Source organism: Vipera berus (assembly GCF_964194415.1).
Source record: "Vipera berus genome assembly, contig: HAP1_SCAFFOLD_454, whole genome shotgun sequence".
NCBI classification, from domain to species: Eukaryota; Metazoa; Chordata; class Lepidosauria; order Squamata; family Viperidae; genus Vipera; species Vipera berus.
Window position 1 is genome coordinate 1 of NW_027673333.1, and position 23067 is coordinate 23067.

The 23067-nt window shown below is 47.1% G+C and overlaps 1 protein-coding gene across 2 annotated transcripts; it reads left to right on the plus strand.

Moving 5' to 3' along the window:
- The first annotated feature begins 24 nt into the window (after positions 1–24).
- Positions 25–23057, plus strand: LOC308679405 (glucocorticoid modulatory element-binding protein 2-like). Of its 2 annotated transcripts, XR_014028770.1 has the most exons (3): positions 25–508; positions 4247–5183; positions 22762–23057. XR_014028770.1 is itself a non-coding variant. In XM_081347016.1 (2 exons), the coding sequence occupies exons 1-2, from the start codon at positions 328–330 to the stop codon at positions 4891–4893; spliced, it is 828 nt and encodes a 275-aa protein (XP_081203142.1). In that variant the 5' UTR covers positions 25–327; the 3' UTR covers positions 4894–6058. The 2 variants fall into 2 exon arrangements, 1 of the variants encoding a protein (XP_081203142.1); XM_081347016.1 differs by lacking the exon at positions 22762–23057 and having other exon boundaries at positions 4247–6058.
- The last annotated feature ends 10 nt before the right edge of the window (positions 23058–23067 follow it).

The window sequence follows — 23067 nt, forward strand, 5'->3', positions numbered from 1 at the left end:
TATGCCTAAAAGGGACGCGGCGGCTCAGTGGGTTAGGACGCTGAGCTTGTCGATCAGAAGGTCGGCAGTTTGGCGGGTCGAATCCCGAGCGCCGCGTAGCAGAGTGAGCGCCTGTTATGTGTCCCAGCTTCTGCCAACCTAGCAGTTCGAAAGCACGTAAAAATGCAAGTAGAAAAACAGGGACCACTACGGTGGGAAGGTAACAGCGTTCTGTCATGCCGGCCACATGACCACGGAGACGTCCTCTTCAGCTTTGAAACGGAGATGAGCACCGGCCCGTAGAGTTGGAAACGACTAGCATGCGTGTGTGGGGGAACCTTTACCTTTATGCCTAAAAGGCTCTTTGTTGGCCACATTTTGCTTTCTCATCCTGCACTTCCATTAGATGCCATCCTGCTGAACAACATCGTCCAAAACTTTGGTATGCTGGACCTCGTGAAGAAAGTTTTGGCCAGTCACAAGTGCCAAATGGACCGTTCCAGAAAGCAATACACGCGAGACTTAGCAGGTACCATCTCCTGCTCCTATTCCTCTCCTAGAGTTCTGTCACCTGGTAAGGTGCAGGTAGTCCTCGACTTACGACCTCAATTATTATTATTATTTAAACTTATATACCGCCCTTCTCCCGTAGGACCCAGGGCAGTTCACAAGGCGATTAAAACAATATAACAATACAAAAGTTAATAACAAATTAAAATAAATTAAACTATCCTTAATTAAAATCTAAAACCCTTAACTCTAATTAAAAAACCCAATTACGATAGGTTAAAAATTAAAAGTTCTCAGTCCTGTCCAGAAAGCTCAAAGAGCCAGGTCTTCAGGTCCCGGCGGAACAAACGAAAATCTGGGGCAGTCCTGAGCTCTACGGGTAACTGGTTCCAAAGGGCAGGCGCGCCCACCGAGAAGGCCCTCCCCCTGGGTGTCGCCCGCCGGCAATCCTTTGCCGGCGGCACCCTGAGAAGGCCCTCCCTGTGGGAGCGCACAGGACGAAGGGAGCTTGATGCCGGCAGCAGTTGTTCCCTCAGATATCCCGGACCCAAGCCATTTAGGGCTTTATAGGTCATCACCAGCACCTTGAATCTCACCCGGAGGGCAACCGGAAGCCAATGCAGCTCACGGAGCAGAGGTGTTACATGGGAGTATCGGGAAACCCACATCACAACTCACGCGGCTGCATTCTGCACCAGTTGAAGCCTCCGAGTGGTCCTCAAGGGCAGCCCCATGTAGAGAGCGTTGCAGTAGTCTAACCGGGAGGTCACGAGCGCATGAGTGACTGTGCGCAAGGCAAAAGCTCCCTTGCTGAGCAAGACAGTTGTTAAGGGAGTCTTGTCCCCATTTTACGACCTTTCTTGCCACCGTCGTTAAGTGAATCACTGCGGTCATTAAGTTAGTAGCCTGGTTGTGAAGTGAACCTGGCTTCCCCGTGGACTTTGCTTGTCCGAAGGTCGCAAAAGGGGATCACAGGGCCCCCAGGATGCTGCGAGGCGTCCTAAAGTCAGTTGCCGAGCATCCAAAGTTTGATGACATCACCGAGGGGATCGTGGAAAAGTCTGAAGTGTGAAGAATGGTCATCATTCGCATTTTTACCCAGTGCTCTTGTAACTTTGAAAAGTCACTGAATGAATGAATGTTTGTAAGTTGAGAACTGCCTGTTTCTGCGAAGAAAGCCCCACCCTTGGATGTGGGTTACAGACAGGAAAGACAAATAATCAGGGAACTGGAAATGGAAGTTGTAAGGGGGAATAAATAAAGGAATGGGGAATGGTTAGCCTTGAGCAAAAAGTGTTGTGGGAATGTGTGTGTGGCACAATTGTGGCCCCGCAAGCGATCTTGGGCGCCCAAAGAACTGGGTTCTAGTTCTGCCTTAGGCATGAAAGCTGGCTGGGTGACTTTGGCCCAATCACCAGATGAGTTCTAGTTCTGCCTTAGGCATGAAAGCTGGCTGGGTGACTTTGGCCCAATCACCAGGTGAGTTCTAGTTCTGCCTTAGGCATGAAAGCTGGCTGGGTGACTTTGGCCCAATCACCAGGTGAGTTCTAGTTCTGCCTTAGGTATGAAAGCTGGCTGGGTGACTTTGGCCCAATCACCAGGTGAGTTCTAGTTCTGCCTTAGGTATGAAAGCTAGTTGGGTGACTTTGGTCCAATCACCAGGTGAGTTCTAGTTCTGCCTTAGGCATGAAAGCTGGCTGGGTGACTTTGGCCCAATCACCAGGTGAGTTCTAGTTCTGCCTTAGGTATGAAAGCTGGCTGGGTGACTTTGGCCCAATCACCAGGTGAGTTCTAGTTCTGCCTTAGGCACGAAAGCTAGTTGGGTGACTTTGGTCCAATCACCAGGTGAGTTCTAGTTCTGCCTTAGGCATGAAAGCTGGCTGGGTGACTGGCCCAATCACCAGGTGAGTTCTAGTTCTGCCTTAGGCATGAAAGCTGGCTGGGTGACTTTGGCCCAATCACCAGGTGAGTTCTAGTTCTGCCTTAGGCATGAAAGCTGGCTGGGTGACTTTGGCCCAATCACCAGGTGAGTTCTAGTTCTGCCTTAGGTATGAAAGCTGGCTGGGTGACTTTGGCCCAATCACCAGGTGAGTTCTAGTTCTGCCTTAGGTATGAAAGCTGGCTGGGTGACTTTTTTTAAAAAAATTCCATTTATATCCCACCCTTCTCCGAAGACTCAGGGCGGCTTACAAGCTTAGCAGTAGCCTTCATTCTATGTATATGCCTGCTTATTAGGGCTTTCACACACACCCCAAGCGGCATTATTACAAAGTCAGCTTAATTGCCCCCAACAATCTGGGTCCTCATTTAACCTACCTCAGAAGGATGGAAGGCTGAGTCAACCTTGAGCCTGGTGGGACTCGAACCTGCACTAATTGCAGGCAGCTGGTGGCCCAATCACTAATTGCAGGCAGCTCCTGGCCCAATCACCAGTAGACGGCGAGTTCTAGTCCCGCCTTACGCATGAAAGCTAGTTGGGTGACTTTGGCCCAGCCACTTTGTCAGCCCAACCCACCTCACAGTTGTTGTGGGAAAAATAGGAGGAAGGGGGTATCGTGTACGTTTGAGCTACTTATAAAGAAATAAAAGCAGGATAAAAATCTAATAAAAATAAATAGATAAATACAAATGGAATTAATAGATAAATTATTTAGGCAAATATTTCTATTTATTAAATTTTTACATCATCCAACTCCCAGCAAAATTTGAAGAAATCCCAGTTTGGAGAACAATTTACTTTTTTTTTTTAAACTAATCTGTCAAGTCAGACCTTCCCATCCTGATAGGAGAGGCAGAGCTTCCTTCTGGGTTTCCAGGTGTACAAAACCAGAAGGATATCAACAAGCTGGACCGTCTGCTGGCATTAGTTGTCCACCCAAGACCACCGTGCCTTTGATTTTGAAATGGCCTTCCGACTTAGATCAGCAATCCCCAACCTTTCTGTGTTGACAGCCTGGCAGGGGGAGGGGGGAGGGAAGAGGGTATGGTTTTGCATGAGGGGCAGATGCGAGTGGGACTGCGAGTGTGCATGCCCATCATTTCATTGATAGATAGATAGATAGATAGATAGATAGATAGATAGATAGATAGATATGAAGATAGACACAGACATGAAGAAAGATAGATAGATAGATAGATAGATAGATAGATAGATAGATAGATAGATAGATAGATGATAGATAGATAGATAGATAGACAATAGAGACATGAAGAAAGGTAGGTAGGTAGGTAGGTAGGTAGATAGATAGATAGATAGATGATAGATAGATAGACAGACAATAGAGACATGAAGAAAGGTAGGTAGGTAGGTAGATAGAAGATAGATAGATAGATGATAGATAGATAGATAGATAGATAGATAGATAGATAGATAGATAGATAGATAGATAGATAGATAGATAGATAACCTTTATTGTCATTTTTTTCCCTGTGGGCACAATGCCACACATTACAAATGAAATTTAGTTGCTTCCTCTCAAAGTGCCCGACTGGGGCTGCACGCACGAACCCTTCCGTGAGTGGAGCTACGTGCGCATGTGCTCTCGCCCGCTGCTTGCGGGGCCCGGTTCCAAATGGGCTGCGGCCTGGTAGTGGGCTGCAGCCCTGGGGTCGGGGAACCCTGTCTTAGATGCTGTGCAGTGTAAGAGGGGAAGCCGTGTCTGCTCTAGCCTTGCCCTTTGACCCTTGCCAATCTCCTGCCTGCTACCCGTGGCCTTAATCGCTCTCCTCTCCCGCCCCTCCCCCTTTCCGCCCCCAGCTCTGGAGCAGCAGTGTGACGAGCACCGCAAGAGAGCCAAGGAGCTGAAGCACAAATCCCAGCATCTCAACAACGTGCTGATGACCTTGACGCCCGTCTCCATCCCCTCCCCTCTGAAACGCCCCCGGCTGACCCGAGCCACTTCGGGACCGCCGGCCATCACCTCCCAACTCCTGACTCAGTCGGCCCAGATTGCCCTGGCTCCAGGCATGCCGGTCACCCAGCTGGCCGGTTTGCCCATCGGCAAAGTCGTCTCTGCCCTGCCGGCATCTGCTCTGGGAAAGGCCAGCACCCAGGTGACGTCCGCCGGCTCTCCGGTCTCCCCGCTGCTGGGCGGGTACACCATCTTGGCGTCGGCGGGCAGCGCCTTCCCCAACGCGCTGGAAATCCACCCGGAAGCCTCCAACCTCACCGTCTTGAGCACGGCGGCCATCCAGGACAGCAGCACGGTGGTCAAAGTGGTCAGCCCTTTCCAGCTGCTCACCCTTCCCGGGCTGGGCACGGCCATCCAGAACGTGACGCAGGTGTCTCCCGGGGGCAGCACAATTGTGGCCGTGCCGTCCAGCGTGATGGAAGGCGCTTCGGCCGCGGAGGAGCACGCAACCATTGAGGTAACCACCGTAGCGGACGAGCCTCCGCAGAAATGAAAGACGGATGTTGGTCCATTTTGGGGGCGGGGGAGGGGAGTGCTCCGGGCTTACGGGCCCGTCCCTTGGATGAGAAGACGACGACGAAGAAGAAGAAGAAGAAGTGCTGGGGGAAAAGGAGGGGAAAACGGATCAGCTGACGGAGGAACGGGGAGGTTGAAATCTTGGAAGAAAGATGAAGAGAGAGCACAAAACGAAGGGAGAACGGCACTAAAGCGGCAGGGAAAAAACCCCACAACCCCTGTTCCTGGGATCCATTAAAAGCTATACAACCTTCGTGCCCCCAGCTTGTAAGTACTCCCCCGTCTCTTGCCAGCCCTGGGAAACCGAGGCAGCCGAGGCAGGTTTCCAAGAATGTAACAATTAACCAAACCAGGCAGGCCAAAGGATTAGGCAGCTAGACAGGAATATTTTTTTTAAAAAAACGTTTCAAGGCTGGCAGAAGTGGGGAGGGGGGTGGGTGCGGGGGTCCCAGTACCAGGCAAGTTGCCTGAATGTTTGGTTAGACGGGGGGGGGGGTGGAGGCTGACGGACTTGTTTCTCTGCCAGAATGGAGGCGGAGAGAGACGGAGGGAACTTGGCCTTTCTTTGCCCGTGGGGGAAATGTAGAAGGAGCCCTGCACGGTTTGCCAAAAGGCGCGGGGTGTGTGTGTGGGGGACGGGGAATAGCGGCTTGAAAACGGGAAAGTCCCATGAGGACGTGGGAGGCTTGAAAGGGCAGATCCATTCTCAACTTAAAAGAGCTTCTACTTGCTGAGACACCCCCCCCCCAATTCCTTCCCCCATCTTGCATCTCAGCCCCAGAGCATTCCTGGCCAAACTGCTGAAGGTATTGGATTTCCCCCCCCCCCAAGTGGGTCTGTCCTCCACGGCTACCAAGCCTTATCTTCCCCAACCCCGGTGCATCAGCACTTTAGGCTGCAAAAGACTTTTTTTTTTGCCAAAAAAAATGGCAGCTCCTGGTTGTTCCAGCTGACTTTTGAGGGACTTGATACTTGAGGGTGTGGGAAGAAGAAGAAGAAGAAGAAGGAAGAAGAAGTCGTTGGGAAAAAAACCATCTCCCATCGGGAAGCGACGAGGGCTGGGATTCTCACCGTGTGAGTTTTTGGCCCGTCGGAAGCGGCGGGATCAAGTCCCGTGGGTAACATTAAAATTGGTTTTCCAAGCTCGCCTTGCGCTTGTGGGTTCTTGCCCTGTTCCCGCGCGGTGTTGCACAGAGGCTTGGCCGTCTTAAGCTCCGGTGGGTTTGTCTGAACTTTTTTTTTCTATCTCCCAAGCCGGGTTGAAATTTGTGGCTTGTAATCCAACTGGACTTCCTTGCGTTTCTTTGGAAGACGCTTCGCTTCTCATCCGAGAAGCTCCTTCAGCTCCCACTGGATGGCGGGGAGTGGAAAGATGTGTATTGCGGGCACTCCCCGCCATCCAGTCGGAGCTGAAGAAGCTTCTCGGATGAGAAGCGAAACGTCTTCCAAAGTAACGCAAGAAAGTCCAGTTGCCTTCTGGGGAAAAAAAAAAGAAAAACCGAGGCCTGGATGACTTGAGAACCTCCTTAGACATTTGTAATCCACCGTTTACAGGTGAGAGCAGTTTTCCTCAACCTTGGCCGCTTTAAGATAGGTGGACTTCATGTTTCGTGCTGGCTAGGGAATTCTGGGAGTTGAAGTCCACCCATCTTAAAGTGGCCAAGGTTGAGAAACCCTGGCTTAGATTCTCCTATACATTAAGCCATCATCATCATCATCATCATAAAAAAAAGTTGGAAAGGACATTGGAGGTCATCTAGTCTAACCCCCTGCTCAGGCAAAAAACCTTATACCATTCCAGACAAATGGCTGTCCAGTCTCTTCTTAAAAATTTCCAGTGTTGGAGCATTCACCGCTTCTGGAGGCAGGTAGTTCCACTGGTTAATTGTTCTCACAGTCAGGAAGTTTCTCCTTAGTTCTAAGTTGTTTCTCTCCTTGATTGGTTTCCATCCGTTGCTTCTTGTCTTGCGTTCTAGTACTTTGGAGAATAGCTTGACTCCCTCTTTGGGGCAGCCCCTGATATACTGGAAGACTGCTATCATGTCCCCCCTGGTCCTTCTCTTCATTAAACTAGATATGCCCATTTCCAGCAACTGCTCCTTATATGTTTTAGCCTCCAGTTCCCCTGATCACCTTTGTTGCTCTTCTCTGTTCATCTTCAAATTTAAATGCTTACAGTACATAACCTATATATAAACTCAACATCCTATTGACTGCATTCTGCAACAACATGCAAAATCCAGAAAGCAGGAAAAGGCCAAAGAAATTACAGGCATGAGATGAGGAGAGAATAAACTGCTAAAGTCCCACCGAGGCCGATTCCAGGTTCTCTCTCTCTCTCTCTCTCTCTCTCTCTCTCTCTCTCTCTCTCTCTCTCTCTCTCTCTCTCTCTCTCTCTCTCTCTCTCTCCCTCCCTCCCTCCCTCCCTCCCTCCCTCTCCCTCTCTCTCTGTGTGTTTTGAAGGGACGCGGTAGCTCAGTGGGTTAGGACGCTGAGCTTGTCGGTCAGAAGGTCGGCAGTTTGGCAGGTCGAATCCCAAGTGCCGCATAACAGAGTGAGCACCTGTTACTTGTCCCAGCTTCTGCCAACCTAGCAGTTCAAAAGCATGTAAAAATGCAAGTAGAAAAATAGGGACCACTCCGGTGGGAAGGTAACAGCGTTCCATGTCATGCCAGCCATGTGACCACAGAGACGTCCTCGGACAAGCGCTGGCTCTTCGGCTTTGAAATGGAGATGAGCACCGGCCCCTAGAGTTGGAAACAACTAGCACGCATGTGCGGGGGAACCTTTACCTTTAAACACACACACACACACACACACACACACACACACACACACACACACACACACACACATATATATATATATATATATATATATATATATATATATATATATATATATATATATATATATATATATATATATATATTTCTCTTCCCTCCCCGATGCAGCTGACAAAGTGAGAAAGAGCCTGTGGCCTAGAGGTTAAAACAACTGCCTAATGTGCAATCAGCCCAGGTTCGAATCTCAGAAGGGTGTGGCTGACTGATGAGAACAAATAAGTTTGAAATAGCTATATCAGCCTCCCTTTAATTCTTTGTTAGCAATCCAAAAAATGTACGCTATATATAGTCTCCTTTCTTAGATTAATGGTATGTCAGCCGACCCTCTTCCAATCTGTTGACCTGTGTGATGGTCTCCAGATTTTACAGCACGGCATGGTTAGTGGCTTTATAGCTGCTTCTGTCACTTGCTTGGTTTGTCTGTTATTCCATTGGTTCTTGTGACCTTCTGACTTGGTAACGAGCACTGTAGAGTTGTGGTATAACTTAATCGTATACAGGTAATCCCCGAGTTACGAGCGTTCACTTAACGCTCGTTCAAAGTTACGGGATGAGCGCCCCCTAGTGCTTTCGAGCAAGTCCCGAAATTATGACTATTGCAGCACCCTAACACTTATGAGCGACCACGGAGGCACTGCAACATGCACCCTGGTTATTCCCTCCCTCCCCACTCCCCGCATCTCTCCAGGCGCCAGGCCTTCAACAGTCATCCTGCAAAGATTGAGATCCTTTGCTTTCCTGGCTGCTCCAGGAGTTTGGTGCGTTCGCAGAGAATGGAAGTGTTCCCCCGGCCTCAGATCTGGGTGGCAGCGGCTTAATAAGGTCTCCGGTACCTGGATTGGGTTGCCGGAGGGCTGCAGAAGCGTCTCCCGGCTTCAGATCTGGGCGACGGCAGGAACCGCGGCAGAAAGGAGATGGATCTTTTCCAGGTGAGTCCCACACAGCAGGAAGGTAGCGGGAAGCACGAGGTATCTTAGTGGGTCAGGGAGGCCTTAGGGGCCTGTTCCGTTACTAGGCCCTCCATGGCCTTCCCCACTTTGAGATAACCTCATGTTCACTTAACGAGCCGCATGCGTCTTAACGAGCAAAGGAGTGATCTCGTTCAAGGTACGAGATTCACTTTTCGAGTTACGAGTGGAATGGTCAGGCTCCATTCCACTTGTGACTCGAGGACTACCTGTATTAGGGACCTGGTATTAAAGGAGAAACTTCCTGACAGTGAGAACAATCAACCAGTGGAACAGCTTGCCCCCAGAAATCGTGGGCGCGACCAGGGGTAGGCCACCTTGGCTCTTTTATGACTCGTGGACTTCAACTCCCAGAATTCCTGAGCCAGCCATGCTGAGGGGAAAGGGAGAGGTTTCCAAGCTGAGCCTTGCTGGCTCAGGAATTCTGGGAGTTGAAGTCCACAAATCATGAAGGGGCCATAGTTTCCCCCTTGCTGGCTCAGGAATTCTGGGAGTTGAAGTCCACAAGCCATGAAGGGGCCATAGTTCCCCCATGCTGGCTCAGGAATTCTGGGAGTCATAAAAGAGCCAAGGTTGCCTACCCCTGGGCTAGACAGTCACCTGTCTGAGGTGGTACAGGTTCTCCTGTTTGAGCAGGGGGATGGACTAGAAGACCTCCAAGGTCCCTTCCAGCTCTATTCTATTCCTGTAAGTGAGGAATATCTCTGAGATTTCCCAACCTTGGAACTTCGGGATCTGTGGATTCCAGAATTCCCCTGCTGCCTGGGGAATTCTGGAAGTTGCAGTCCAGGAGTCCTAAGATTGCCAAGGTTGGAAAACCCCGATTTAACTTGCCTTGGATGTTGAGACCTCTGCTGTACAGAGTTTTAATGCAGCTAGTCCTCAACTTGCAATCACAGTTGGGACCAACGTTGCCATGGCTGAGCAAGGCAGTTCAATGAGTCACACCTGATTTGGTGACCTTTTTTGCCACAGCTGTTAAGCAATTCCCTGCAGTTGTTACATGAGTTTGGGTTCCCCCCCCCCCCATTGGCTTTGGCTGTCAGAAGCCAGCTGGGAAGGTCGCAAAGAGTGATCATTTATTTATTTATATTTATTTTTTTATTTTAATTCCATTTATATCCAGCCCTTCTCCGAAGACTCAGGGCGGCTTACAAGCTTAGCAGTAGCCTTCATTCTATGTATATGCCTGCTTATTAGGGCTTTCACACACACACCCCAAGCGGCATTATTACAAAGTCAGCTTAATTGCCCCCAACAATCTGGGTCCTCATTTTACCTACCGTAGTTTCTGGTGTATAAGACTACTTTTTAACCCATGAAAATCTTCTCAAAAGTCAGGGGTCGTCTTATACGCAGGGTGCTGAAAATTTAGGGACAGGGCTGGCTGGAAAACCTGGAGCGGATCTCCCATTTAGTCTGTGCAGGGAAAGCGGGACCAATTGGAGAAGAAGCTGCAGTCTGTGATTTTTTACAGGCTGGGGTCTGGGCGTCTTTTCTTCTAAAGTTGAAGAGCAGCTGTAGTATATCCCAACTTGAAAGGCAGGTGGGGAAGGCAGCAGCCAGAGCAGGCTTAGCTCTAAGGACACATTTGACTCAGGAACTGGGCGGGCTGGCTGGAAAACCTGGAGCGGATCTCCCATTTGGTCTTTTTTTTTTTAAAATCCCATTTATATCCCGCCCTTCTCCGAAGACTCAGGGCGGCTTACAAGCTTAGCAGTAGCCTTCATTCTATGTATATGCCTGCTTATTAGGGCTTTCACACACACCCCAAGCGGCATTATTACAAAGTCAGCTTAATTGCCCCCAACAATCTGGGTCCTCATTTTACCTACCTCGGAAGGATGGAAGGCTGAGTCAACCTTGAGCCTGGTGGGACTCGAACCTGCACTAATTGCAGGCAGCTGGTGTTACTTAAGGAGGCATCAGCCCACTGCTCCACCAAGGCTCCACCCCCCCCCCCCAGACGCTGCAGCCGTCATAAGTTGGGGGATTGTCATTTGCAACCTGGCTAGCTAGCTTCTGACAAGCAAAGTCAATGGGGTAACTGCTTGATTCACTTAACAACTGCAGTAATTCACCTAACTCTGGCAAGAGTCATAAAATGGGGCATGTTTCACTTAATGCCCTACTTAGCAGTGCAGATTTGGGAGCCAGTAACGGTCATAAATGGAGAACTGACTGTACTCTTTGCTTTTCATTTTAATCAGATTGAGTTACTGTCTATACACCGGTGTCCTTTAGTTTACCAATTTAAGCTGGGAAACTTGCAGAGGCTTGCTTTCCTTTTTTTTTCCCACTTCCCGTTTTCTTCCTCCGTTTCTTTTCTGCCTCTTACAATCTCACACATTCAGATGAAAGGAAGATTTAATTGCATAAAGTTAATACTTGGTCTGAATGGCGCTCTCTTCACTGGCAGCCATTAGGTGGCGATAGAGATGCATTAGAAAGTTAAAAAAGAAAATGAAAAACTGCAAACAGTTTCTGAATGTATTTTTAAAAAATCCCAGCGTTAACAGGTGAATCATGCCGTCAAATTATTGAGCAGAACATTCTTTTTCAGGGCTGATATGAAGAAAAGCAGAATGGGCAGGAATAGAATAGAATAGAATAAGAAATAGGCATAGAATAGAATTAGAATAGAATGGAATAGAATAGAATAGAATAGAATAGAATAGAATAGAATAGAATAGAATAGAATAGAATAGAATAGAATAGAAAATATGGAATGGAATGGAATAGAATAGAATAGAATAGAATAGAATAGAATAGAATAGAATAGAATAGAATAGAATAGAATAGAATAGAATAGAATAGGAAGGGACCTTGGAGGTCTTCTAGTCCAGCCCCCCCTCCCTCTTAAGCAGGAGAACCTACATTGTCTCAGACAAGTGTCTGTCTAGTCTCTTCTTAAAAACCTCCAGAAAATATGGAATAGAATAGAATGGAATGGAATGGAATGGAATAGAAATATAGAATAGAATAGGAATAGAGCTGGAAGGGACCTTGGAGGTCTTCTAGTCGATCCCCCTGCTCAAGCAGGAGAACCTATACCATCTCTGACAGATGATTGTCCAGTCTCTTCTTAAATATCTCCAGTAATGGAGCACCCATGATTTCTGGTGGCAAGCTGTTTCACTGGTTAATTGTCCTCACTGTCAGGACGTTTCTCCTTAATTCCAGGTTGCTTCTCTCTCTGGTCAGTTTCCAACCATTTTTTCTCGTCCTGCCCTCTGGTGGTTTGGAGAATAGCTTGACCTCCTCTTCTTTGGGGCAGCCCCTGAGATACTGGAAGACTGCTATCATGTCTCCCCTGTTTCTTCTTTTCTTCAGACTAGCCAAACCCAAGTCCTGCAGCCGTTCTTCGTATGTTTTAGCCTCCAGGCCTTGGATCATCCTAGTTGCTCTTCCCTGAACTTTTTCCAAACTCTCAACGTCTTTTTTCTGATCTGGTGACCACTTTTCAAAGTTCTCTAGGCATTGCCTAGTCTTTGTGGCTAACCTTAACAGAAAACTCGGTCTTGGGCACCGTCCAGAACAAGTGAAAATAGCTCTCGACTCAGTTTAACCACCATTCAAAATTACAACCGGGCTGAAAAAATTGATTTATGACTGGTCCTTGAGTTATGACTGTCACAGTGGCTCACGATCAAGATTGGGGCACCTGTCAGCCGCCAAGCATTTCCAATAGTTGCCACAACTCGGGATCACTTGATCGCCATTTTCAACTTTCCCAGAGGCATTCTGATGAGCAGATTCAACGGAGAAACCTGGATTCACTTAATAATCTATGTGATTTGCTTAGCTACTGCGGCAAAAGGCTGATAAAAATCCGGTGGCGCTCACTTAACAACCACGTTACTCAGTGATGGAAATGCCATTTCCCAATTGTAGGTTGAAACTCGAGGATAATCACTAGGAGAAAAACGTAAATGTTCACTCTGGTAACTCTCTGCTTGCAGTGCCTCGGCTCCTTTAAATGAGCTCCAGTGTTCCACAAATAGGATCAACTGGAGTCCATTAGTGCCTAATCCACAACACAAATTGCAATCACTGCATCTTGGCACAGAATGCTTGTTGGCACAGAATGGTGTCCTTTTACTCATTTCCAATGAATAGCGCTAGAGGCAGTTGCTTCCCCTTCTGGTTACTGTCTCCACAATGTTTCTCTTCCTCAAATCTGTGCAAAGAAAAAAAAAAGGGGATGGACATTTTGGACTCATTAACGTAGACCATAACGTGTGTCCTGTCCCAGCCTACGTGATTGTGATTTCTTGTTATGCTCAGAAGGAGAAACCCCTCTTCCAAGAAACAGGCAGGAACCGGAAGAAGAAAACAAGCCCTTTTCTTATTCACAGACCTGAGTCAACGTCCAAGGCAAACAAACAGTCCACAGGAACTCCATCCTCAACACAAACAGTTGCCTTAAGCAACCAGCACCTCCCACACCTTCCCTTTTATAATTCAGCCCAGGCATGGCTTCCTAATGCCTTCTCCTTTGCCTTTGGAGCTGCCCCATTGCATTCCTTTGTCCTACTGCCTTCTCTTGCCGGCGTTTTCGTGCATCCCGGATTTGTCCCAGCTGCTCTTCATCACTGTCCAACTCAGGCTCCCAGCACAGCTGTGTCTCAGCCTGAGCACGAGTAGAGGGGCCAGGTTCCGACTGTATGTCTCAGAGCTCCTCAGAGCCTTCCTGTGACTCTGATGTCACTCCAGGCTCCTCCTCCTCCGCCTCTGATTCCTCAGACTCAGCTACTGGATCTGCTGGCTGGCGAGGAATCACAACAACATGGTCCAAAATGGTCTCCCATCAACCATTAGCAACTGGTAAAGGTAAAGGTTCCCCCGCACATGCGTGCTAGTCGTTTCCGACTCTAGGGGCCGGTGCTCATCTCCATTTGAAAGCTGAAGAGCCAGCGCTTGTCCGAGGACGTCTGTGTGGTCATGTGGCCGGCATGACTAGACGCCAAAGGCGCACGGAACGCTGTTACCTTCCCACCGGAGTGGTCCCTATTTTTCTACTTGCATTTTTACGTGCTTTCGAACTGCTAGGTTGGCAGAAGCTGGGACGAGTAATAGGCGCTCACTCTGCTACGCGGCACTCGGGATTCGACCCACCAAACTGCCGACCTTCTGATCAACAAGCTCAGCGTTGTACCATTCAAACTCCTCCTGTCTGATTGGGTTATCACAGATTGTGTAATGGAACGTGTAAGTGACCTTGGGGGAGGAGGGGAAGAGACCGTGTCTAGGAAACAATCAGATAAGGGCATAGAAGCCCTCAGTAGTTTAATGGTCAGAGGAAGAAAATGAAGGACGACTCAATGGATCAGACAAAAGTGGAGGTGGGAAGTTTGTTTCAATGAGAATAGAGCTGGAAGGGACCTTGGAGGCCTTCTAGTCCAACCCCCTGCTCAGGCAGGAGACCCTATATCAAGTGGTTGTCCACTCTCTGCTTAAAAGCCTCCATTAGCACCCTCAACTTCTGGAGACAAGCTGTTCTACCGATTAATTGTTCTCCCTGTCGGGAAATTTCTCCTTAGTTCCAGGTTGTTTCTCTCCTTGAAAGGTTTCCATCCACTGCTTCTTGTCCTGCCTTTGGCTGCTTTGGAGAATAAGTGGATTCCCCCCCTCTTCTTTATGGCAGCCCCTCAGACAGTGGAACAAACTGCCATCATGTCACTCCTAATCCTTCTTTTCACTAAAAGATACTTTGTTTGATCCACAGAATTGAGAATATCTTTCAGAATTGCACCGTCTGCTGCTTTCAGACGCCTTCATTTTAGCTCCAGCTTCTTCTCAACATGTTCTTGTCACCACCACTGCTTGCTTGGAACACCACTAGCATTCTCAAGGATGGTGTCCCTCGGCCTCAAGGACCAAGGCTCACTCAATTTCTCTGTCACTCTAAAACATGAAGAGCGGTTGCGCGAACTGAGTATCTCTGGTTTAACAAAAAGAAGGACTAGGGGAGACATGACAGCAATGTTCCAACATCTCCAGGGTTGCCACAAAGAAGAGGGAGTCAAGCTATTCTCCAAAGCGCCTGAAGGCAGGACAAGAAGGAACGGATGGAAACTCATCAAGGAGAGAAGCAACCTGGAACTAAGGAAAAATTTCCTGACGGGAGAACAGTTAATCAGTGGAAAGGCTTGCCTCCAGAAATTGTGGGTGCTCCAACGTTGAAGGTTTTGAAAAAGAAACCAGACAGCCACTTGTCTGGAATGGTATAGGGCCTCTTGCCTGATCAGGGGGTTGGACTAGAAGACCTCCAAGGTCCCTTCCAACTCTGTTATTCTGTTATTTCCTAGACGTCTTAGAAAATTAGGGCTTTTTCTAGTCTAGATCAGGGCTTTTCAGCCGTTGGTACACGTACCACCTATGGTACTTTGGCAGGTGGTATGCAACCGTCCTAGAAAAAGTGTAGCAAGGGAGGGGAATGAGCCAAAGCGACCGAAGCCTGAGGGAGAGGTAGCTGCAGGACAGTCTGGGCTCCGCAGAAGCCCCAGGAACCAAGAGGGCTCTAGCTGATTGGCTCCAGCTGATTGGCGCTTCCGGAAGCAGCATGGAGCTAGAGGTGAACTGAAGAAAAAAGGAGGGAGGAGAGAATATAAAAGGAGGTGGTTTTGACGGGAAAGGGGGAAAAAAGAACAGAGAAAGAGAAGGGGAGCTCAGCAGGTAGGGAGGAAACGGACAGGGAAGAAGCAGCAACTTTTGCTGGAAGAAAAGGTCCCCTGGTTCGTTTTCTCCAGCCAGGAGAATACAATCAGCACGGATGAAATGAAAAGCCGGGAGACGAACAGTCAGAAAGGAGGTGGGTTCATTTCAGAAGCCAGTGGCTTCCAGATCAGTTGGCAGCTTGACTGGGTTACCAAGAGGATTTTTGTGCAGTTTTTACGGCGTTTTGTAATTCAGAGGCTTGATTTGTGTGGTGTTGTGATTCAGGGTCAGCCTGTGGGTTCGGCAGTTGGGTTGGATGACTCAGATGAGGGGGAGGAGGGGGGTGTTGAAGAACTTGCTGATGATGGCTTTGAGGCTCCGCAGAGCCCCCAGCCAGGCCCCTCCTACCTGGTGGAGACCCAGCTGTGTGAGCCTGACAGTGTGGATGAAGATGACCCACAGCTGGCCCTGTTCAAGGACGCCCGACGCAGGAGGCAGTCAAGTAGGAGCAAGCAGAGGAAGGCTGTGGGACTTCTCGGAAGGAGGCAAAGAGAGGCCACGCCCTGAACTCTTTATAAAGGGAATGTTTGGGGGAGGGCTGGTTTGCTGAAAGCAACCGCTCAGATAGTGTTTCAAAGCTCCGGTATCTTGTTTCATGTTTTGTTTGTTTTTGTAATAAATTTGGCAGACGTATTCCAGCCGCTTGCCGTCTGTAAAGGTGTTGCCTTTTCTGCAAGGCCGGTAGCAGGCTGGTACAGAACATGTGGTTTGGTTATTGGAATAACCAAAGGCTAACGATGAGTCCAAAGTGTTGACTTCTATAGGTTCAAACCCTTTAAACAAATGTAATTATTATTACTATTTTTTTTTATTTCCATTTATATCCCGCCCTTCTCCGAAGACTCAGGGTGGCTTACAAGCTTAGCAGTAGCCTTCATTCTATGTATATGCCTGCTTATTAGGGCTTTCACACACACCCCAAGCGGCATTATTACAAAGTCAGCTTAATTGGGGGTCTTCAAACGTGGCCTGGCTGAGGAATTCTGGGAGTTGAAGTCCACAAGTCATAAAACTTTTAGAAAGTTCTCTTTGAAGGTAAACAGGCTTAATTTAAGGCTAAAGCTTTTCGCAATTGCGGGAGCCTTTCAGTCTCAAATTGCAACATCGTGACACGCCTGAGGGAGCTTAAAGAAAGAAACACACACAGACACACACACACACACACACACACACACACACACACACACAGAGAAAACCACCGGAGTTTAGTGTTTATTCTGGGAGCCTTTTGTGAGCCTTTCTTGCTTTTCACTTGATTCCTGTGTCTAAGGGTACAGGGAAGGGATTGGGGTGGTGGCGCATTCTTACTACACTGTGGAAGGAATGCTCAGAAGACAGGGAAGAAGAAGGAGAAGGAGAGAAGGGCCAGCCAGCCAGCTGACAGTGGTGCGTATTAATAAACACGGATAAATTCATGATCCATTTGTCAGTGCAAAGGAAAAGTGATTCAGCAAAGGAACTGCCATCCAAGAAATTAAAACTGGCACTTTTTTTTCCTTCCCCCCCTACAGTTTAGTATTTTATTAGATTATAGAATAAAATACAAAAAGCAAATAGTAGGACACTGGGGGGGGGAAGCCAGGGGGAGAAAGGAAAAAAAACCAGACTTCCTCTCTTGCAGTAGAAGGAAGCATTAACATTGGACCTCAACTTTTTACTTTTCCATAATATTATCAACTAGCCCAGGGGTAGGCAACTTTGGCTCTTTTACGACTCGTGGACTTCGACTTCAGCATGGCTGGCTCAGGAATTGTGGGAGTTGAAGTCCATGAGTCATAAAAGAGCCGAGGTTGCCTAGCCCTGGTCTAGTGGTTAAAGCATTAGGCTGGAAAGCAGGAGACCTAGAGTTCAAGTCCCGCCTTTAGGAATGAAAGCCAGCTGGGTCTCACGTTATGGAGAATTGCCAATCCAAAATGACACTTGCCTGATGTCTCAAGAAGAAAATGATCCCGTGGTAGGACACCAACCGCATCTCTTGCTCAAAGCGCTTGATGGAGCCCAGATGACTCTCAAAGGTGATTTCTGCGTAGCCAGTCCCATCGAAATAGGAGCTGTCGGTCAGCCAGGGATCGCCCGTCGATTTGGATCTTTGAGAAGAAGGGAAGACTGGATGAGTGATGTGCCCAATCTACACCGCTGCATTCCAGAAATTAAGAATTTGGAGATTTAAGAAAAATATATCTATACCAAGGGTAGGCAACCTCGGCTCTTTTATGACTCATGGACTTCAACTCCCAGAATTCCTAAGCCAGCATGGCTCAGCTTGGAAACCTCTCCCTTTCCCCTCAGCATAGTTGACTCAGGAATTCTGGGAGTTGAAGTCCACGAGTCCTAAAAGAGCCAAGGTTGCCTACCCCTGAACTAGCCATTTCTATAACAAGAAATGAATCTAATCAGTAAAACCCAAAATCCCTCCCAGCCACTTTTTTTTTTTAGTCATCAAGTTTTTGATACCTTGCTAAGCACTGGCAGTACTCAAATATTGTCACGTGCTAAAGGTGGTACCATCTGTGAAAAGGTTGAAAAGCCCTGGTCTAAATTTCTTCACAAACCCAAAATGAACTTTAGCTTCCAAATGCAGAAGCTCTCAAGCCAGAAGTTTTTTTTTTTAGCCCTCAACTATTTGTTTAAAAATAGGGAGCACTACGGTGGGAAGGTAACAGCGTTCCGTGCGCCGTTGGCGTCTAGTCATGCCGGCCACATGACCATGGAGACGTCCTCGGACAAGCGCTGGCTCTTCGGCTTTGAAACGGAGATGAGCACCGGCCCCTAGAGTCGGAAACGACTAGCACGCGTGTGCGGGGGAACCTTTACCTTTATTTGTTTAACAACCATTCAGAGTTACAAAGGGACCAAAAAAAGTGCGTTATTTACAACGGTTGCCGCCACCCAGGTCATTTTAGCGTCCTTTGTGACATTCCTGGCTGGCTTCTGACAAGCAAAGTCCATGCATGGGGGAAGCCAGATTTGCTTAATGACAGAGATTCACTTTACAACGGCAGTGACTCACTTATCAGCGGCGGCAAAAGAAAGTAAAATTGGGTGCAATTCGTTTCACAGCCATTTGGCGTAGCAAGGGAAAAATATGCCCCCCCCAAGCATATCTTAGGTCTTCTCACTTCCTTTAAAAAACAACACCAACACCACCTATATATTTATTTTCTGCAGTTTGACCTTTGCTTCTAGCCTGGAGTTCCCCCTTTGGTTTTTAGCTTTGACCACCTGATCTCTGCTTTTCTCTCAAAAGGATGATTTTGAGTTGCAGTCACGTCAAAGAGTTACACTCGAAAACGCTGCCTTTGATCTACCCTAGATAAGGTTATATTCCATCCACACATACTACCCCCTTTGACCTGAGACAATCTTCTTGTTTGCCTGTTTGCGAGTCCTTTCCATCTTTTTGCCCGAGCTCCAAATCAGGTTTGGATTCAATACTTGGTGGGACTGTTAGGACTTGTGCAGGATTATGTATTTGAAGGCAAAAAGGGACACACACACACAACATGGACACACACACAACACCTGTCTGCAAACTGTGGAATCAAAATGCAAGATCCAAAAGCAAATAATCAAGGCTCTTTGCAATAGTTACTCTTAACGGTGCTTGCCGGAGAAGATCTCCATAAGCATAGTGGGAGACACACCCCTGCAAGCCAAGGAGATAACCTGTATTTATACCAATAGCAATAGCACTAAAGACTTATATACCACTTCACAGTGCTTTACAGCCCTCTCTAACTGGTATTACAGAGTCAGCCTATGGCCCCCAAGGATCTGGGTCCCCATTTTGCTGACCTCAGAAGGATGGAAGGCTTAGTCAACCTTCAGCTGGTGAGGATTTGAACTCCTGGCAATGGGCAGAATTAGCTTGCAATACTGCATTCTAATACATAGATTGGAAGAGAGAGAGAGAGAGAGAGAAACAGATTGAGACATAGACTTAGAAAAATGAGAAATGATACAGACATGGAGAGACAGAAACATTGAGACAGAGAAAGACTTAGAGAAATGAGAGATAGATAGATAGATAGATAGATAGATAGATAGATAGATAGATAGATAGATAGATAGATGATAGATAAATGGATAAATGGATAGATGGATATAGTACTCAGATGTATATACCGCTTCACAGTGCTTTTCAGCCCTCTAAGCGGTTTATAAGTCAGCATATTGTGGCTGACAACCTGGGTCCTTACTTTACCGACCTTGGAAGGATGGAAGGCTGAGTCAAACATGAGCCAGTCAGGATCGAACTTCCAGCACTGGGCAGTGAGTTGGCCTGCAGTATTGTAACCACTGTTCCAACAGTGCTCCCTATTTATATATTTCACAAAAGAAGAGAAAATAATATGTGCATACATATTTAGAAGTAATGACATAACAAAGCTCAGCTTACTACCTGCCTTTCTGCTATCTACAGAGAACAATGGCCAATCACTAGGAGACGGTGAGTTCTAGTCCTGCCTTAGGCATGTAAGCCAGCTGGGTGACTTTGGGCCAATCACTAGGAGACGGCGAGTTCTAGTCCTGCCTTAGGCATGAAAGCCAGCTGGGTGACTTTGGGCCAATCACCAGGAGACGGCGAGTTCTAGTCCTGCCTTAGGCATGAAAGTCAGCTGGTGACTTTGGGCCAATCACCAGGAGATGGTGACTTCTTTACCATTTATGGTAGACGTGTTAAAGCAAAGAAATATTGGAGCAGGATTCATATTCTAATACAGAAAATCCTTAAAGTGAATATAAAGATAAAATCAAACTTTTCTTTTGGGCATAATGGAAAGAGGCTTGGGAGAAAAAAATGGAACTTTGATGTTATATATGTTGACGGCAATAAGATGACTTTATGCACAAAAAATGGAAGGGCACTTCGATGGATGAATGGCTGCAAAAGTTGATGGAGTTAGCAGAGATGGCTAAATTGATTGCTTTGATTAAAGAAAAAAAAAATGAGTACTTTTGTTTCTACTTGGAAACCGCTTCTGGACTTTGTGCTTGAGGTGGAAAAAAAATGAAACTTTGATTTTTGGGTTTTACCGATTAGATAGATTTGTTGTTATAGAAATGGCTAGTTTATACTATTATATAAAAGCGAAAAGTTGATGTTACTGTTTTATTCTGCTGCACTAAAGGGAGTTGGGAGTCCACACTTTTTTCTCCCTTCTTTTCTCCACTTCCCCTTTCCCTCCCCCTTCCCCCCCCCCACTATTTGCTTTTGCTTTTTTGTATTTTACATTATAAACTAATAAAAATGGCAAACAGGAGAAGCTGTGGGTGCTCCATCGCTGGAGGCTTTTAAGAAGAGACTGGATCACCATTTAGGTTTGAGCAGGGGGTTGGACTAGAAGACCTCCAAGGTCCCTTCCAACTCTTGTTCTGTAAACTCTACTCCTGCATTTCCTCCCCCTGAAGGCAAAATTAAATCAAAGCCCCATTTAGCAATCAGCTAAAGCTTCAGCTTATCTCCAAAGAGCTCAGAAAACCCAAGAGGTTTTAAGACAATGGAATTGCTAACTGATAAGATACTCAAAATTGCTGAGATATTCAAAACCCTCACACAAAAACATCTGGTCCTCCCCTCCCATTCTCATCCCAATTTAATCGCCACCCCAGTCCAGCTTCTCCATTGCATCTGATGAAACGTGCTGTTCAGTCATAGAATGAATTTTAAAAGTTTTCTAAGGAAACATAGGTGAACAGGAGCCTCTGGGTTATTGAAGATGGCAGAAGTTGTGGGTGCTCCATCCCGGGAGGTTTTTTTTTTTTAAGAAGAGTCTGGCCAGCCACTTGTCTGAAATGGTATAGGGTCTCCTGCTTGAGCAGGGGGTTGGACTAGATGACCTCCAAGGTCCCTTCCAGCTCCGTTATTCTATGTTCTCTGCTGTCTCTCCACTATAAGCCTTTAAATGTCTTTGGTATGTCTAGTTCCATGAAAACAAGGACCAGGGGTGACATGATAGCAGCCTTCCAGTATCTCAGGGGCTGCCCCAAAGAAGAGGGAGTCAAGCTATTCTCCAAAGCGCCCGAAGGCAGGACGAGAAGCAACGGATGGAAACCAATCAAGGAGAGAAGCAACCTGGAACTAAGGAGAAACTTCCTGACAGAACAATTAACCAGTGGAACTACCTGCCTCCAGAAGCTGTGAATGCTACAACACGAAGTTTTTAAGAAGAGACTGGACAGCCATTTGTCTGAAATGGTATAGGGTTTCCTGCCTAAGCAGGAATTTGGGGCTCAGGTGAGCAGGGGGTTGGACTAGATGACCTACAAGATCCCTTCCAACTACTTCTTCTTCTTCTTCTTCTTCTTCTTCTTCTTCTTCTTCTTCTTCTTCTTCTTCATAATAATAATAATAATAATAATAATAATAATAATAATAATAATAATAATAATAATAATAATAATAATAATAATAATAATAATAATAATAATAGAAACTGACCAAAGAGAGAAGCAACCTAGAACTAAGGAGAAACTTCCTGAGAGTCAGAACAATTAACCAGTGGAACAACCTGCCTCCAGAAGCTGTAAATCAGGGGTCTTCAAACTTGGCCCTTTTATGACTTGTGGACTTCCAACTCCCAGAATTCCTAAGCCAGCATGCATGGCTGATGAATTCTGGGAGCTGAAGTCCACAAGTCATAAAAGGGCCAAGTTTGAAGATCCCTGCTGTGAATGCTCCAACACTGCAAGTTTTTAAGAAGAGACTGAATAGCCATTCGTCTGAAATGGTATAGGGCAGAGGTAGGCAACCTCGGCTCTTTTATGACAGCATATGCCAGGGGTCTTCAAACTTGGCCCTTTTATGACTTGTGGACTTCAACTCCCAGAATTCCTCAGCCAGGCACCTGGCTGAGGAATTCTGGGAATTGAAGTCCACAAGTCATAAAAGGGCCAAGTTTGAAGACCCCTGGCATATGCATATGCTGACTCAAGAATTCTGGGAGTTGAAGTCCACGAGTCATAAAAGAGCCGAGGTTGCCTACCCCTGGTATAGGGTTTCCTGCCTGAGCTGGGGGTTGGTCTAGAAGACCTCCAAGGTCCCTTCCAGCTCTTATTATTCTGTTCTGCATGGCTCTAGATACAATGACCCACGATGCTTCCTCCTCCCCCCACCACCACCACAACCACAATTTCTGCCCTCCTCACAAAGGTGTGTTCTGTTTCTGTGTGTGTGTAGTACAAAGGCAAACATCCGCCTGTCTCGGAACTTAAACACGTGTCACATCGGAAAGCGGGTTGTGACGAAAGGCAGGTGAATAAAAACCTTTTCTTTAAACCGAATAAAATAACAACACGTTTGTGATTCAGGCTGCTGCTGGGTTCGGAGGGAGAAAAAAAAATCGCATAGAAACAGAAAAAGGATCTGCCAATCGCACCTCGGCATCGACGAAGCTCTGACGGCCGAAACTCGTGATGAAATGACGAAAGGAAAAGAGAAATGGAAACCGAAACTTAAAGTTTTTGTGTTTTGTTTTGATTCTTTGCATTGCGGCTGGGTCTGGTCTGGAGCAAAACAGCTTTTCTGCTTTTAGGTTTTGATTTCCGCTCTGGCGTCAAGAGGCTGCTCTTGAGTAACCTCCTTTGGTCGGCCGGTTTTGCAAAACCCAGGCAACA

Bases quoted from the DNA above. Each gene is read 5' to 3' on its own strand.
- LOC308679405 (XM_081347016.1), top strand. From the start codon at position 328: ATGCCTAAAAGGCTCTTTGTTGGCCACATTTTGCTTTCTCATCCTGCA. The intron at 509-4,246 runs GTACCATCTCCT...TTCCGCCCCCAG, and splicing joins ATACACGCGAGACTTAGCAG to CTCTGGAGCAGCAGTGTGAC.